Here is a 17,629-nt window from a genome sequence, read left to right on the forward strand (position 1 = left end):
AGGGGACCCCTGAAAAGATAATCGCGCCGGAACATTTTCCTGTAGAGAAGCATATATTGTTTTCTTCGATGCATTTATCCATAAAGGTAAGAAATATTTCAATTAATGGGAAGGGAATCTGGAGATTTTACATTTAAAATTAAGCGGTAGAGATAAAAAATTGTTTGAAATCTGGAGAGACCCCTGGAGGAAGGTTATTGTTTTGGTGCCTGTGGCCAGTCATGCAAACATCATTCCCGTCAATGGAGTGCCAACGATAACACCTTATGGTCTTTCCACATTAGATCGCAGAATAATGGCAAGGGCATTTGATCGATCAAGAAGTCATTCTCCAGTGAATATCATATCAATAGATATTGGAACAACCACGATTGCTGGCCATCATTTTGACAGCTCAGGAATCTCTCTTTACCACACTTCACGAAAGGTAAGTTCCAACGATCGAAGTCCGCCAAAATCTTTTCTTGTCGAACCTATGCTGTGACACAAATATTTCTTTTAGTGAGTGCTAATAACAGTAATGGCATTAATTTACACACCATAGCTTCCGACGATTCTCTTCAAATTTAAGCTCAAGCTATGGCTTATTTTATTTAGACCTTGTTTGATTGCTTGTGGAGACAGGTTGTTTCTTTATGAGACCGAACAAGGAGAGACATGATCATCAGATTCTCTGCTTCAAAATTAGGTAAAATTTCCGCACAGCCCCATCCTACATTATGCATTCAGTTCTTGAACAGAGAAAACAATGACAAAAACAATACATTTCCGTTAGGAAAACAGATTTGTTTTACAATAGTATGGGGCTGTGCGGAAACTTTGCTCAAAATTATCCATACCTTGAGAATTGTCTCATGTCTTCGTGGGTGAATGTTACAATCTGATTTTAATCTGGATAATCAGTAACCTAGAGCCCACAACCTGTCAACTCCCCTTCTCCTCCCCCTGTTAGTGAGGTCATGTCTGTCCAATTCCAGCCTGAAATTTGAGCAACGCTAGAGAGAAAGGTCTCGACTTGGTGTGTCCTGCATGGATGTAAGAAAACAGTCCTCCTCTTCCCCTTCAGGTTCTTCAAGATCCATCGATTGGCCGAAGAGAAAATAGCCTGACGTATTCCACTGAAAAGTAGATCGGTATTTTAAGTCAAGTATAGTTTGTCTCTCCTGCAGAAGGGATACTTATGCAAACAAAATTTGAAAATAGGTAGATTTATCTTTAGGTATACATGTATGTCAAATGTAAGATGATGATTAGGAAATATGAGCTGGATCACAGCTTTCAAATTAACAAAGCGATCACTTTACTACCACCAATAGTGGATATCAGTTGGTTTCCCCTGAGTAAGCTTAATTTTTTCAATTAATAGTAAACTAATGTTGACCAAGGACAAAAGCCTGTTTTACGATTTGTATGCTTAGTTCCAAATCCTTTGGGTAGGAGTCAGAGGTTTGTTTTGACACAAACCTTGCCTCTTTTTGTGTCTCATTTGCATCATGAATTGCTTGCATTTTTCTTGCTTTTATCAGGACAAGGTTTTTCTAAGCCTCACTCCTATTCAAAGGCTTGGTAACTAAGCCACAGTTCAAAGGTCAAACTTCACATGAGACCTACAAGACTGAGAGAATTCATTTCAAGTTTGACATTTGAATCAGTTGAGTTTGTCCAGCTGAGTGTGGATCCACCAACACATTCTGTACTTTGAATAGAAAGTTTAAAGATTGTCTGTGGGGCAGATGTCAATTTCTTTTCATGAATCAAACTTAAGGAATAAATTACAAATTACATTTTCGAAATCAGTCATTTTTGCTTCTCTGAATGGAATACAACAAATTCTTTTTGATGTTTGACCTAGTGGTTGGAATTTACCTGTTTAGGTTGACCAAGCTTGCATTTTAGTGTGTCTCATGTGAAGTTTGATGTTTGAACTGGGTTTAAATAGGCTTTAAATGGGAACTTGGATTAGAAATAAGATCTAGGACTCAGAGGGCTAAGGGAAAGTTTCTCAATTATTCTGAAATATTAAACTTCATTCCTACTGCCAACCATACAATTCTTATGTTAGTTTAGAGAATTTAGAATTGGATCAACTAATTATCCCCAAATTGATATTTTTATTCATTCTCATCACTTATCTGGTTGCTATTGTTTTGATATTGTAAGGAGAAATTCTGTCTCCATCACTCATGGGAGTTAAAGGGTTAAAGTTAGTGCTAATTGATCCAATACCGAAATTCTCCAAACTGACACCACAAGAACTGTATGACAGACAGTAAGGAGAATTACTAATGAGATATTGGGAGTTAAAGGGTCAATGGGATGCTAGTCCATTACAGATTAACTTCCCGTTCCTTCTCCTCTCCCCTCCACGCTTGATTCTCTGTCACATGTCATTACTACCCATCTATACTGTATGTGGATCCACTATGAATTGTTTTTTCAGTTTCAATACCAAGAACAAGGCAAGATGACAGGGGCTAGGTTTCCAATCTGAACCTCTTTCTCAAGAGCCCAGCCTGGTAACCATCAGCTCTCACATCTTCAACAAACTTCACTCAGTAGTTTTCCTTTTTTCCCTTTAGGTTGAGCTTCTTTATCCCCAGCCAGGAGGGGTTGAGTTAGACCCAGATGTGTTATGGGAACAGTTTGTTGATGTTATTACCGAGGTTATGGAAGGTAATTTAAATATTTTTCCTCTACATTTGTGGTAATTATACCAGTCCTGAATATTTAATCTAGTGCATTGATTAAATCATTCTTCTTTAATTACAATTTTGAGTTCAATGTCAGTATCTGAGCAACTGCACACCTACCCCTCCCCTAACCCAACAACATTCAACTTATAACAAGTAAGGTCAGGGGAGGGGTTGGTGAGCAGTTGTTCAGATACTGACATTGAACTAAATTTGGTCCTTGCTAAAGCAGAGATGACCACGTTAGAGAGAGAAACATGAAAAGTTTGGCACTTGGATGCTGCAACCTAAGCACCAAACTTTCACCTTGACTTGAATGGCTCCCCTTGTATAACTTACAGTGAGAAAGGGAAGACAAGGAGATGTATATTTAAGCAAACTTGAACAACTGTTTTTATAAAGGTCTGAAGTTCGATTCCTCATGGGGACTCAGAATTTTTTCTTTATCCCACGGTCATGACAAGGTGGAAAACATCCTTCTCTATTTCTTTACAGAGCTCAAAACTTACATTTATCTTATTCTATTTACAAACATGATGCTATCAACATTGCTGATCCTAACAGTTAATGCAGGACATGTGTCATATGAACTTTGTAATAGACCTCACTCACCAGTCTCTGTGGCTCAGTGGTAGAGCTCTGGAGCAAGGAATCCAAAGGTCTGACGTTTGATTCCTCCTGGGGAATCAGAATGTTTTCTTTGTCTCATGCTTCTGACAAGACGAAAAACATCTTTCTCTATTCTTTACTGAGCTCAAAACTGACCATCTCTCTTATTCTATTTACAAACTGTTGTTATAATTTACCATAGTCTGATATGTATTCGAAGCCATCAGACACTTTTAAAGAGCTTTAACAACTTGCAAAGGCTCAACCTTTTTATACACCTGAAGCCTAGAGAGTGCCCTAATCAGAAAGAGAACCAGCTTTCTAGACTATTGGATGATGTACTGAGTCATGTAACAGAGCTCTCGAGTTGATCAGCTACCAAAGAGTGACACAGATTTTTAACAGTATAGCTGTCAAATGTGATGCTGCAGGCATAACTCTCCAGGAGGAGCAGGGTAATAAGGGCATACACCCCACTGGAACACTGTGAAAAAAATTAAATAGCCAAGATGTGTATTCAGTGTGAAAGTGGCTCTGCACAATTTCCACTGTTGGAAAGAGTTAGAAGCAAATGCAAAGGGAACAAGGAGCAAATTGTAGCTAGAAAGATAATTGATTTTACAGGTACATTACTAATGCAGCAGTTTGCTATTGCCAAATCAAAAGGTAAATCAGAAACCTTAATACATCAGAAATAGTAGTTTCAGCGTGAGAGGGTGAGACTGAATTTCTTTGCATGAGTCCTAGGCTCAATGCCTGATACCTGAGAGCTCTGTTAATCTAACTTCAGGCTCCCAAATTGCACAAGTCATTTGCTCTTTAGTTTATTCACAGGTGAATCAGTTTCAGTTAGATTGCAAAACAATACTTATCTATTTTCCTTTCCTTTTGAAGCATCAAATCTTCAAGCAGAAGATGTGACAGCCTTAGGGATCTCCACCATGAGAGGAACATTTATAACTTGGGACAGGTAATCACATCTTATGATCTATGATTATGGATAATAATGTTAATATTTCTTGATTAAAACAATAATACTTTTTAATTATCATAAGAAATATTATGTGCTGACTTGAACCAGTTTAACATGAATCCCCACTAACTCAAACAAGATCCAAATTTTCATTTGGGAGGAATGTAGGCCCCCCTGCACCCCCCCCCCCCCCTTCAAAACATTAAAGTGAATGTCTCATGTACCTTGTTCATAGAAAGACTGGTAAACCATACCACAACTTTATCAGCTGGCAGGATATGAGGGCTGGACATTGTGTTGAGAGTTGGAATAAATCTCTTACCCTTAAGGTCTGTAATGTGAGCTTCCAATTTTTTGTTAAAAGCATTTAAATTTAGGTTTAGAATCTCTCTTCAGTGATCAATTCACATTATCAACTCAGTAGATAAAAGCAAAATATCTTGTGATACCCTTCACCAATGCAGCACCACAGTTTCTTTAAAAACTTGCTCCCTATATTAGCTAAACACCTTTTGCTTCTTTTTGACTTTTGAATTTTAACCTCTGATAAGTAATAGTACCAAAAAATCCTGATAAAGCGCATTTCAATTGAGTTTCTTATAACAAAAACCAATCACAACAGCCAATCAGACCAACAGACAATTTCTGAAAGAGTTAATGGCAACTCAAACAAGCAAACTGTCTAAAGTGCAGGAAGACATGGATGACCAATTCATGAGCAATATAGTTCTGCATCTGATTGGTTGAGAATGTAGCGAGTTTACTTTGGACCAATCACAGAGCAATTGCAAATTTCGCTATTGCCAAGTACATCAGTTCCCTCGACACAATCATAGTCATTCAATTTCAACTTGCTGAAGAACCAATAACAAAAATATCAAAGGCTTATATGCCATGTACACCAAAGCTTAAACACGTTTTAAAGCTGTTGTATCAAACATGGTTTGAAATTGTTTTCTCCAGATAGAGATATAAGCAGATATTTGTTGACTTCGAATTCAGCAAATTGAAGTATAAGTTCTTTGCTTGTGATTTCCAGTCAGTCAAACTCGGTTTAAGTAAACATGTTTTGTTTTTGTGAATGGGACATTAGACTAACCCACGCCGAAACTGCACTGCTTTGATGACGAGGACAAAATGCATATGGAACGAGTAGTGTAACAAACAAGCCCTCCTTTGGTTATATTGTCTCTGTTTAACACTAATATTTTAAAACTTCTCTTTAAAGAGTTTGAATGTAGGGTCTAAATTTCTTCACATGATCTCAAGACAAAAGAAATACTTGGCTGGAAGCGTCATTAGCTTTTCAACTCAACATGTAAGTGAAATCAATTTGTGCGTTTAATGTTACAGTCAGTGAGGCAACAGAACAACAAAACGTAAACAGCTCTATGAAAAGTAAAATTACACACTTGAAACCAACCTTCTTTGGTCAAGACTTTCTCATTGTTCCACGAGTGATATGTTCAGGATTGGAAAATATTTTGTAATGTTTAGAGCTCAACCAAATCGCATCACGAAGCACGTGCTGTCAACTACGCATGTACTTCCAGTCCCAAAATACAACCACATAGAAGGAGTTTGGATCCTAATTAATACATTACATATTTGACGACAGCAGGGATGGAAAAGCAGACATGTCAAATGATCCTTCACTCATATTTTCTTCTCATTTTCAACATATAACCTAATGCTTTAAAAGTTCTACACTGGTGAATTATGTTGCAATTGGTTCCCCACTAAGTCGTTTTTGTTTTGTTTTCAGACATCAATTAGGCTTCACTGGTTGTTCAAGACCCATCCAGATGTAAGTGTCTTTATAGGATGCAGCTGCCTTGCACAATCAGCTAATCAGACTCTGCATTGAATTCTCGGAAATGTGTGCTAGGTCGACGCAAATGAGATTGCACTTCATTATAAGAATACTTAATCAGAGTACACGGAGTACAGTATTTACCACCTGTATGCTTTATTAGATACATTTTGTGCTGACATAAAACTTTTAAGGAAAAAACCTGATGCGAATTAGAAGAATGTATTGTAACAGCTAGTGGTATTTCAAATCATGACAGCTAATTTATTTTTTCGCGTGCAAATCACTGTAGCTTGCTAAAAAGGCAGATCTTGGTAACTTAGCATTTGGAACAATTGACTCCTGGCTTATCTGGAAACTAACAAAAGGTATTACGTACATTATGATATATACCTCTTACTAACCGAGTTTTGAGATCCGTACTGTAAGTTACGGATCTCGTTTTTCCGCTTAGATTTATGATCAAAGCGCTTCGCACATGGACCAAAAATCCGAGCGGAAAAATCGAGGTTCCGTAACATACAGTACAGACTGAGAAAACGGGGTTGGTAAGATAATTATTAGATCTCTGGGTTCAAATAAAGGAAGAAGATTTCAATGCTAATGAACTTTTGAAGTTAGCGGGCTGCACACCGAAATATGGGCCATTAAATTGATGAATCTTGGCGCACGCACTGACTGAGAGAAATGATGAATTCAACTATGTACTTTTGGTCCATACGCAATCCAGCATTAGAAGGGCTTAAATACAAACTGATTTGCAGTTCAGCACCCTGGAATCTAATTTTTATATAGAGATTTAAGTATGCCATGGCACTAGTTTAAAAAGTAACTTGCTTTTATAAAAGATTGTATTTTACCATAAGAATTTACCAAGATGAAGAAAACTGTTTCTTTTAATTGTTCATGTGTTTATCATCAGGTCAGCTTCATGTGACAGATTACTCCAATGCAAGCGGTACTGGGATGTTTGATCCTTTTATTGTAAGTAAACTTGAGGGATTTTGAATGAAATCATTAACGCTTGAAAATTTCGAATCAATGTCAGTGTATGAACAACTATACGCACCTACCCCTCCCCTAACCTAATATTAACCTGACCTTGTTATCAGTTAACTGTTATTGGGTTAGGGGAGGGGTTCCTACGCAATTGCTCAGATACTCACACTGATACAAAATTTCCATGTAAAGAGCTTTTTTTGACTGATCGCGATAACTTTAGTTTTAGTTTCACTACACTAAATTGAAAAGTAGTCTATTTTTTTTGTCACCAACATTTATTGCCTCTTTAAATGTTTTCATTGCAGATGGAATGGAGCTCAATAATGACAAGTCTTTTGAGTGTACCACTATCAATCTTTCCAAAAGTAGTTGATACCAGGTAAGTTCAACTTCAAAGTTAAATTTCTTAAATATGCTGTTTAGGTTCATTGTAAAGTTAATCCTGTTACTCGGAAGTGGAAAATGGTTGGAGAAAAGTCTTAACAATTATCATAATTTGGTTATTGACGTGAAACTAACCGTCTTCCGCTGATTCATACCTTCGAGGGTTGGTGTTTGTTAGTTTAATGAATGTAGTATAGGCGATGAGTGCTAAACCTCTAAAAATCTAAGACAGCACTAAGCCAAGATGAGATCTTCAGTGGAAAGTGAACTGCTCATCTCAGGCACGAAACTGTTAGGCTAAAATAACGCAAAGATGTTTTGGAGTTCCTCGATCCAGAACGAGAAACGTTAAAATTCAAGCCCCAAAAGACGAACCTGATATTGTAAGAACATGAGGGGCGAACCAATCAAGCTACGACATACAAAAAGAAAATTTATTTTATTTATAGTTATAAAACCACGGTATTACATACAGAGGAAAAACGATAACATATTTTACTACTCTGGTCATACCCTGCCAGGTCACATTTAGGAACAAAAACAACAGCAACAAAAACAACTGGAAATGTTATGATGATAATCTGGAAAAAAAACTGTTTTTTGAAAATTTAAAAAAGTATCTTATTGTCGTTCCTCAACAAAAATCTTAAATGTCTATCTTCTCTGAAATCCTTTCAGACAACAATATTCATTAGTTTCTGCTAATTTCGAAGAAAAGCTGGCGCCATAAAAACGTTGCGAACAAAATGCAGATTAAGATAATTTGGTTTTCTGACTTCATAATATAAATTGGCCGCTGTAGAGATTTTCTAAGGTGTTAGGGCTGACGAAGGGCTAACACTCGAAACGTTTGCTGTAGAGACTCTTTACGGAGGCCAAGTTGCTTGATCAACTCAGTTGATAAAATTTGATTATCTTGTTATACTCCCTCACCGATGCAGCACTACAGTTTCTCTAGAAACTTACCCCCTTTTCGTGAATACAGAACAGTTTTGCCCCTGACTATAATTAAAAACCTCAAGTGGTTGCTTAAATAACCATCCAATACTTGCTAACGTCACACCTTACATCATTTCGGCAACTTCTCCATTGCGTTCAGGACCATCCTTTGATCTCTGATTTGATTCTTTAACCTACATTTTTGACTACTCTTTTCCACTGTAGCGGTCTCATTTGTGAGAGTCATAAAGCTATCTTTGGTGCTCCAATACCTGTACGGGCCTTGGTAGGTAACTTTTGTGTTTTGAGAAACCGTTTCTTACAATAGAAACTATATGTAGGTAAATACTACTAGCAATGAGAATTATCTAACGAAAACAACGATTATACTGGCGAGAAATAGATCGTTACCGGCTTTACGTAATTTTTACACAACCTCACGGCAGCATCACAGCGGTATTTCAATTGAAAGAAAACAATATAAAATCATTTCGCAGTTACTTAACAATAAATAGACATACAATGAAATTCTAGTTGCTACACTATAGGTTTTCAGTGTATCATCTCGTTTACAAGATATTAAATCGACCTTACCATGGGGGCTTTTTTCTCCCTTTTGCTGGCTGTTGATACGTGAAAGTATAAATTGTTACAAAATGTGGTGCACCAGGTTACAACTGAGCGGACTGGACCGAGTGAATCGGAGCCAGATAGCTCAGAAGTATTTTGTTTTTTAATGGTCAAAATGGAATACAGTAAGTTGAATTGACGGTCAATACCGCGAAGTATTTCAGACATCCTCGCCAAGCAAGCTTACTATTGTATAGAATGGTTTCTCTGGTAGAAGCGCTCGACAGCAAAATTATAAACACCTCTTGAAACGTCATATTAAACGAAATATTGACCAACCAAGGCTGAACCCATCTTTATGCGCGGCACTAAAAGAGCTATATGAGAAAGTAAATCTCGCTGAAAGATAAGGTTAAGCGTTTTTAGACTGACTTCCCCTAACATTGCTATTGTTCACAGGGTAAATCGTGTGTTTTGTTATTGGTTTTTTATTCTTCTGATCAAACTTTCATTTGGTTTTTTACCTTTTGCTTGTGTTCACCATTCAAGGTTGCAGACCAACAGGCCGCGGTGTTTGGACAGTGTTGTTTTGACGCAGGGGATGTAAATTGTACAATGGGAACGGGATCGTTTATAGATATAAATACAGGCCCGTATCCGCATGCGTCTGTGGCAGGTACAATAGATCTGTACTAGATCTATTTGAGAAAGAAAGACTGATGAAGCGAATATCGATTATTAAAAACCCCTGAGAGTGACTAGCATCTAATTTCTCCTTACAATATGATCCCCAAAATCACACATAAAGGTCACGTAAAAAAGGAAATGATAACCAACGATAGAAGCTCTAAATTTTTAATAAAATTCTCCTCGTCAGCACCTTAGGAAATGTATTGAGAACAGTATGGAGAATTTGTTTATTGATGTTAGGGTTTAAGGGCGTGAAAACCATAACTTCGAGCATCGTGTTAGTTACAACGACGGTTAACATCACGAATAACCAGTTAGAACTCAAAGCAAATACCCAAGATGAAAAAACGGGGACAACCGATTGTCTTTTGGACTTGGTTTTGTACATGACAAGATGAAGTTGTGGTGCAAGTTTTCTAGACAAATCGCACACCCATACGGTTTCAGAGCACTAACCAAGGAACCTAGTCTTGCGAGAAAACTGTAAATACTGTAATGTGATGGTATAGTCAAGATTTTTATAGGGTTCTAAGAATTGGTTCAATAGGAATGAAATGGAAAGGAACAGCTTTTAGATGGAACTAGTGGAAAAGGGCGGCAAAGTCGTACCGAATGCTTTTCAGGGCTCAGTTTTCAGAGTCCATGTCACATTATATCTCACCAAACTTTGGCAATTTCGTGGCTTAAAAGTGAGATGCATCTTTTTGTACTTGTGATGATTTTATAATTTACCCTCAATAGGACTTTATCCAATTGTCGGATGGAAGATAGGAGGGGAGACTGTTTATCTAGCAGAGGGCAATGCTGCAGGCTGTGGAACAGCCATGGAATGGGCCCACAACATGGGTGGGTAATTTTTTGCGATTTTTGTAAAGCAAATTAGCGTAGTTTATCAGTATTCGGGTGATCCTTTGGTTTGTTAGTTGGTCTGTTGGTTTGACCCTTTGTATTTGACAGTCAGGCAGTCAGTCATTTAGTCAGTCAGTGAGCCAGGTAGTCAACCAGTGCGTCAGTCAGCCAGTTATCAGTGGGTCTGTCAGTCAGACAGGCAGTCAAACAGTCAGCCAGTTAGTCAGTCTGTCTGTCAGTCAGACAGTCATTCAGTCAGTCAGTCAGAGAACCGGTCAGACAGTCCATCAGTCAGCCAGTTAGTCAGTCAGTTCATCAGTCAGCCAAGAAGTCAGTCATCCGTCAGTTAGACAGTTAGTTAGTCAGCCGGTCAGACTTGTTCATCAATATTTCTGCCCGCACGTCCGTCCATACGTTCCTACAACATCAGTTGGGTAGCCAATCAGTCAGTTAGTCAACCGTTTATTCAGTAAGTCAGCAGTCACCTGGTTAATAGGCCATTTATTTATAGACAATCAGTCAGTTAATAAGATCTTTTTTCAGTCGACCATCCAGTCCGTCACGGGACCGAACGCTCAGTAGCGAGCCAAGTGCCCAGTCTTATTCATATCCGAATTCCAGATTAATTTCGTTTCCATCTCGCCTCGGTTCGCTCCGCTTTCATCACGAATCACATGCAAGGTACTTTCTCATCAGCTCAGTATCATTTCTTGAAGTAAATATTTCTTTCTCGGCAGGCTTTTACGACGATGTCTCGCAGACGAGCGACATGGCTTTTTCTGTAGAAAGTAAGCTCAATAATAAAGACTAACCTCTATGGTTCGTTTGTTTCTTTCTGCTTAGAGTTCTTCATAAACTTAAGGAAATTATGAATGAAAAGCTTTGGTTGCTGCATTCAGCGTCTCTGTGTTGAATCGGTACAATGTACATTTTTAACCGTAATATTAAAGAGAACGTAGATTGTTAAAACAAAATTTATTAAAGACGAACCAGGTGTTTATTTACAAAGCACACGAAGTTACGACGTTTTGAAACCTTTCTCTGTCAATCTCTGCCAAGCACATTTCCATGGAATGTGATACCAGATCCTACCGCTTTTCACACAGTGATCGTTTATCTCTTATTTCTCGTTGCGATCCTGTTCAAAGCGTGTGGAGGAGTATAACTTGGGACGGCCAAGAAACAAATCCAGTTCAGTGGCAGAGTGGACTGGCTTTCGCTTCACTTGGGACCTTCAGATTCTAAACCTTCTTTCCATGACCACTCGACTACCTCGCCTGCATAAAATTTCCCACGTCGCCGCAAACCATCCCAAATAATTCAATTTTACTCTGTTTTTCTCTTATAGCTTCAGGTGGAGTTTACTTTGTTCCCGCTTTCAATGGATTACAAGTAAGTAGTGATGTAGTGTTCGCTTTTTAGGTTGTGTGGGTGATTGACAAGGTTGTGTGTGTGCTGCATGTTGCCTGTCAAATGAAATGTATTTACTCTTTTTGTTTACTCTCTGTTTGAACATGTAACATCGACCTTAACATCATAGCTGGCTCTGGTTGGGACATAACTTTGGGTTCTGCGACAAAAAAAACATTGGATGCCGACCTTAATTCGTCACAATACCCCGCTGTTCTGTAAGATATATGCATATATATGTAGTCAGTGACCTCCCTTTTGACCTCTAGCTCGAGAAACATTGCTTCTTTCCATTTTTTTTAATTTTTAATTTATTTTATTATTATTTTTTTTATTGTGTTTCCTTAACTTATATTTTTCTTTTTGCTTTCCACTGAGTTATTCCTTTTGTCTCCCTAGGCTCCAATTAATGACAACAAAGCTTGTGTTTCACTGATGGGAATAAAATCTACCACTAACAAAGCTCACATCATGAGAGCTATTTTGGAATCTATAGCCTTCAGGTAAATGTTAGTTTGCAAAGCTGGTTGTTATGTACGTTCAATAAATATGGAGGCGACGAGGATTCTTGCTTTTCTTCTTCCACATTTGCACAATCTGCTGGCTTCGCAGTTAGGGTGAATAAAAGCGTTGAATAAATTGAGTTGTCAGGCAAGAAGTGTTACTCGACTTAACAAGGCACGGAAGTAGTGAAACACAAAGACAGGAACTTCAGCTTATTATCTGTGCCCGGCCATTCCAAACTTAGCGGAAGGATTTTAGACAACTAATCTCCTATTTCTGTTGAAAGGTGAAAATGTTGTAGCGACGATCAACAAAAACCAACAAGATAATGGATAAAAAACATCGCACTGGTAACGAAAAAGGGAAGGGTGGTAGGCTGGTAGGCAGTTTTCGACCTTTCCCTACATCTAGGCAGTTCGGAAAGTCGCCAAACTCTAGAACAAAAATTAATCTTTCAAATCGGCACTTGAAATTTTTGCTTTTTCGTCACCATATTCGCACCAATAACGTAGCTCTATTTTCTGCATATAGACACGCACACAACCCACAATTCCTCCATTCGCTCTGACGAAGGGCTAAAACTCGAAACTACAGCTTTGAAACTCTTTACAGTGGCCAATTTACGTTATCAACTGAGTTGATAATACCAAATTACCTTGTTATACTCTCCCACCGACGCAGCACCACATTTTCTCTAGAAAGTTACCCCCTTTAAGATTCTCAGGCGTCTTCGATGGACAGCCCTTAGAAGCAAGGGAAAATGCCTATAGTTTGCGAGGGTAATCCCTGAAGTTGAACAGTATCAAATTGACGCACACGAGCAGGCTACTGAAATTTGGCAATTCTCAAAAAAACTATCACAACTCTCAGGTAGAACTTGTAATAAAGAGGAACAACCATCAATATTAAGAGTTGAGCCAAAAGGTTGGAATTACAATATTCCAATTTAGAGGCTCTTCATACTGGAAAATTTAATAATCAAGTTGTTTAAACGATTCACTCAGGTTTACTCAGCTGTATGAAACTGTGGTGGAAGAGACGCACATTCCACTAATGTCTTCAGTCAAGTAAGTTGTAAATTTATTTTAAATTTCTATTTAAATCGAAAGTCACCAAAAATCACAAGTATGATTTCAGACCAAAATTGCACGACACAAGGTTCAATTACATCCATTTTGAAATTGCCCAAATACAGGACTTGGTCAGTTAAATATTTTATTGATGCAATACTGAGCCGGTTTGAAATTAAATTCATTCAATTTTTGGGGGGAAAAAATAAGAGTTTGGGAAACAAAAGTTGCAAAATTTGCCACATGGTACTCTTTGTCTTTCATTTTCCTGCAATTGATTGGTTACTTTCAAAAAGCCTTGAAATCTGATCGGTTGTTTTGTTTTTAGTGTAGCCTCCTCGTTGGCTGGGAAAAAGATGCGATTCAAAGCAAAAAATGGTGCGATTCGGGAATAAATCGCACCAATTACAGCCAATCAGATTACAAGGACCACCAGTGATTTCAAAATGGGTGTAATAAATCTGAGAATTACTATTCATTGCCATAAAGTTGAATGGTCACAAATAAGTTTTTCATTCAGAGTCGTGAGAAATTATTTTGTTTTGAACTGACATAGTAATGCGTTTTCAGGTCTTTTGAATGAGATTTTTGTTTGTGCGCGCGAAAGCGACCTTTTAAGTCATACGCCAAATGTAGGTTTAGTAGAAACTGAAAGATATCCGGAAGATTATCTAGGTCTAATAAGAGCGCGGAAAACTTCAAAAATTTGCTAGGGTTGATACCCATCGCAATAAGTAATATCAGAAACGCGATTTCCGGCAGTTTGAGAATCACACACCTTAGTTACAGCCTTGTAATTGTCGAACACTCAAAGTTGAGGAAATGGCCATTTAAGAGTGAGTTTTTTGTAAAACGTAGGATGGAGCTCTTTTCGACTGAGTCTCGCAAAAGAAAAACCAAATGAACTGAAGCGTAAAATAAGAAAGAGATGAACATAATAATGAAATCCATCGGAACTCAAAGCAAGCACATAAAACTGGCTTCAGGCGCGGGAAAACGAGTGACCAAGTAACATCTGATTGGTCGAGGTTGTTTCGAGTTTTCTAGACCAATCACAGAGCACGTTTATGTGGCTGGGACCATTACTTCGAGGCTGCACAAGGAATGCGTCTGTTAGTGGAGGTTCCACCTCTGAACAGAAACACCTGGAAATTGCATTAACATGACACAGCTTTGAGATAAAAAAAAGGGAAAAAGGAATTCGTGATGTAGACAAAGTTTTCAGCTTTCTGAGTTCTACGGGTAATGCGTCTTTTTCTCTTTCTTTTTTTCATCTTTACAGAGTTGACGGCGGAATTTCTAACAACGACTTTGTACTGGAATTAATGAGCAGTTTAACGTGCCAGACGATAGACCGACCCTCTCAGACTGACATGTCCACTTTAGGGGCAGCCTTCTTGGCTGGTCTCTCAGCTGGTAAGTTTTGTTATGTGAAGAGTCTTCAGCTATGATGTCACCCGCATTGCTGGCTCAAGTAAAATTTTTGTGCGAGGCTCGCTAACTGATGATTGATTCATTGAGCCATAAATTTGTTCATTTGTATATTCAGAGTTTCCTCACTTTTCACCAGAAAGTCTTGTGTGTAGAACTCGCGAATTTATACAATAGCAAGTTTACCAATTTACCTCAATCAAAAAACTACCTTAGTTTGAGGTTAAAGTAATTTTCTGTTATTGCCGTTAGTAGTCAAGGATTTCGTTACATTTACTTTTCTGTGATTGGCTCAGAAAACTCGTGCAATTTTCTCAACAGTCAGAAACAAACCGCAACCAATCGCGACTTGTTCACGAGCTTTTCCGCGCTCCAATCAGTTCCCGTGTTTTTCTTCTGAATTTTCATTGGCTCGTTCGGTGTCGCACTTCCCTCTATTATGACTGGCCTCTTTTACAACTAAAAGTTTTGCGGTTATGACAATCAATTAGCACTCTATTTATCTGCTATATTTCATTTGTATACCAGGAGTTTGGAAATCACGTGACGAGTTGAAAGCAATCCGTTGTTCCCAGGCCCTCTTTCAACCGAAAGCTTCCATCCGGGATAAATTCCTGAAGAATTTTGACGAATGGAAAGAGGCGCTGCACAGGAGTATGAATTGGTACAAATGGGACTGATTTTCTCTTGGTACAGCAGAGAATTTCGTCTTGTTTTATTTCATCGTAAATAGCTTATAGTATTAAAACTGTTACTATTTGCGGCTGAGTTACGCGGGTAGCTATAGTGAAGCATATTAGGCTATATAAACTATTTGACCCTTGAACTCTCAAAAGTGATTAACATGTTACTTCTCCCCATAATATTCATACATTATTCAGCAAACAGGTAGTGAGAATACTCAAACTTATAAAGTAGAAGTTGTTATCTTGATCTAGCACCAAATTCTCGTGACAAGTTTTACAAGGAAATGTTTGGCAGCTCGAGGGGAGAATTAACAATCAGATCTTGGGAAGATTAAGCCATGGTTTTTTTTTTTAATTATTACACTGATGGCGGTGAGGGATATGAAAAAGAAGCGATTATTAATTTATCGTGGACATTTTCTATGCCCAACTGCTCATATTTTATACTCAATATTTCGAACTTTTTCAAACTCACGTAAGGTTGATTTACTTCATTAAATTAAGAACACGTCATGCAATACAATTCTGTCACGTCATTGTGTCACTCCACAGACAAACCTTGTCACAACTGTTAAAACATTTCTTCCTTACCTCAGTGAATGGTAAAATTGGACCGCCTAAAAGAAAAGAAAAAAAGTGGCAGGGGGAGGGGTGTTTCAACAGAACTTAACGAGGGTATGTTTGAGTGTTTTAATTTTTCTGAATTTTCTTGAACTCTTTCCTTTTACCAGAGACTGGTTTGTTTTGTTGTATTGATTTTTCGGAAAATTATGTAATGAGTGTCATATCTATTATAAAAGATGCGTAGGTAGCTTTACTAATAGATATAAGGTTTTGGACAACAGTGTGTTATTTTGTTTAGCGGTCCTCAACGTTCTCGCTTGTTTTTCTGCATTGTGCAGGGAATTGCACACTTCATCCTGGAGAAATATACGTTTAATGAATTGTGCCATTTATTTAGTTTCTCTCCATAAGTTATATCATTATTTAATGTATATATTTGTAATCAGATCAGAGCATTAAATGACACGATTGACTAACTAGGAAGGTTTTGCTATGTTCCTCTTAACAAGGTGTCATTTCCTTATCACACTCAGTGATAAAAAAATCGCGTACGAGCAGGCCCTCATTAATTAGTGCTTCAGCACGAGCGTTTCCTAGCTGTGGGAAGTAAGGAGTCTAGCACTGAAAATAAAGAGAGCCGGCGAGAGGTATGCAACGAGTCTGGCATTGAAAATAAACGAGAGCCGGCGATAGGTATGCAAGGGGTCTGGTACTGAAAATAAACGAAAGCCGGCGAGAGGTCTGAAAACAAACGAGAGCCGATGAGAGGTATGCAAGGGGTCTGGCATTGAAAATAAAGTCACACCACTGGGAAACCTCTCCCCGACTTGTCTTAAATCTTCCCGCGAGCGGAGAAACGTGCATCCTGCACGCATGCCGGTGAATAATCACTTAACTTATCCCCTTGCGTCACGTAGGGATCAAGGTATCGCGGAAAAATTAAAGACGTAGTCTGATGTGATGCATTCTACTGTTTTTTTTTTCTTATTCACACTTCGCCATGCTTGTTCCTCTAAGGTAATTTTCTTTCTCGTTGAACAAAAGTTTTGTATTCTTCAAGTTGGTTCAAATTCGGTTCTTTCAAGCCTATTTGCGCCCTTAATTTCTAGAAACAAACTTTATCAGGTTCATCATAAGATCTGTTATAAGAAAACAGAATTCGGCACAATTTAGGTACATTTCCTACAAAGTAAGAGATTGCTCCTTTTTCTGTCCGTCTCAAATTTGCTTACTAAAATGTAGTTATTTTTCCGAAACAAATCCCCACCTACCTAATACCTAAGGATATCCCGATATTCCGTCATTGGGGTGAAGGGGCGCGCTCTCGGAAACAAGATTGGCAAACAGGTCGGAAAGCGAGGAATCTGTAGAATGCCTCAGGTCTTCCTTGGCCTTGGCCAGGGTTAGCGATAATTACTTGGCATATTTTTTAGCTACAATTGAAT

General features: G+C 38.2%; 1 protein-coding gene across 1 annotated transcript; it reads left to right on the plus strand.

Annotated features, from left to right (window-relative positions):
* The first annotated feature begins 25 nt into the window (after nt 1-25).
* On the plus strand, nt 26-16,654 carry LOC131799873 (putative glycerol kinase 5). The gene is made up of 19 exons (XM_059117563.2): nt 26-86; nt 285-427; nt 2,580-2,673; nt 4,194-4,269; nt 4,508-4,601; nt 5,501-5,590; nt 6,038-6,079; nt 6,378-6,453; nt 7,008-7,069; nt 7,393-7,466; nt 8,636-8,696; nt 9,530-9,656; nt 10,412-10,516; nt 11,257-11,307; nt 11,868-11,911; nt 12,329-12,432; nt 13,438-13,500; nt 14,786-14,919; nt 15,463-16,654. The coding sequence occupies exons 2-19, from the start codon at nt 296-298 to the stop codon at nt 15,612-15,614; spliced, it is 1,581 nt and encodes a 526-aa protein (XP_058973546.2). The 5' UTR covers nt 26-86; nt 285-295; the 3' UTR covers nt 15,615-16,654.
* Nucleotides 16,655-17,629: the final 975 nt, after the last annotated feature.

This window comes from Pocillopora verrucosa, chromosome 6 (assembly GCF_036669915.1).
Source record: "Pocillopora verrucosa isolate sample1 chromosome 6, ASM3666991v2, whole genome shotgun sequence".
NCBI classification, from domain to species: Eukaryota; Metazoa; Cnidaria; class Anthozoa; order Scleractinia; family Pocilloporidae; genus Pocillopora; species Pocillopora verrucosa.

Bases quoted from the DNA above. Each gene is read 5' to 3' on its own strand.
- LOC131799873 (XM_059117563.2), top strand. From the start codon at position 296: ATGGCAAGGGCATTTGATCGATCAAGAAGTCATTCTCCAGTGAATATC. The intron at 4,602-5,500 runs GTCTGTAATGTG...TTCTCTTTAAAG, and splicing joins ATAAATCTCTTACCCTTAAG to AGTTTGAATGTAGGGTCTAA. The intron at 10,517-11,256 runs GTGGGTAATTTT...CTTTCTCGGCAG, and splicing joins GGAATGGGCCCACAACATGG to GCTTTTACGACGATGTCTCG.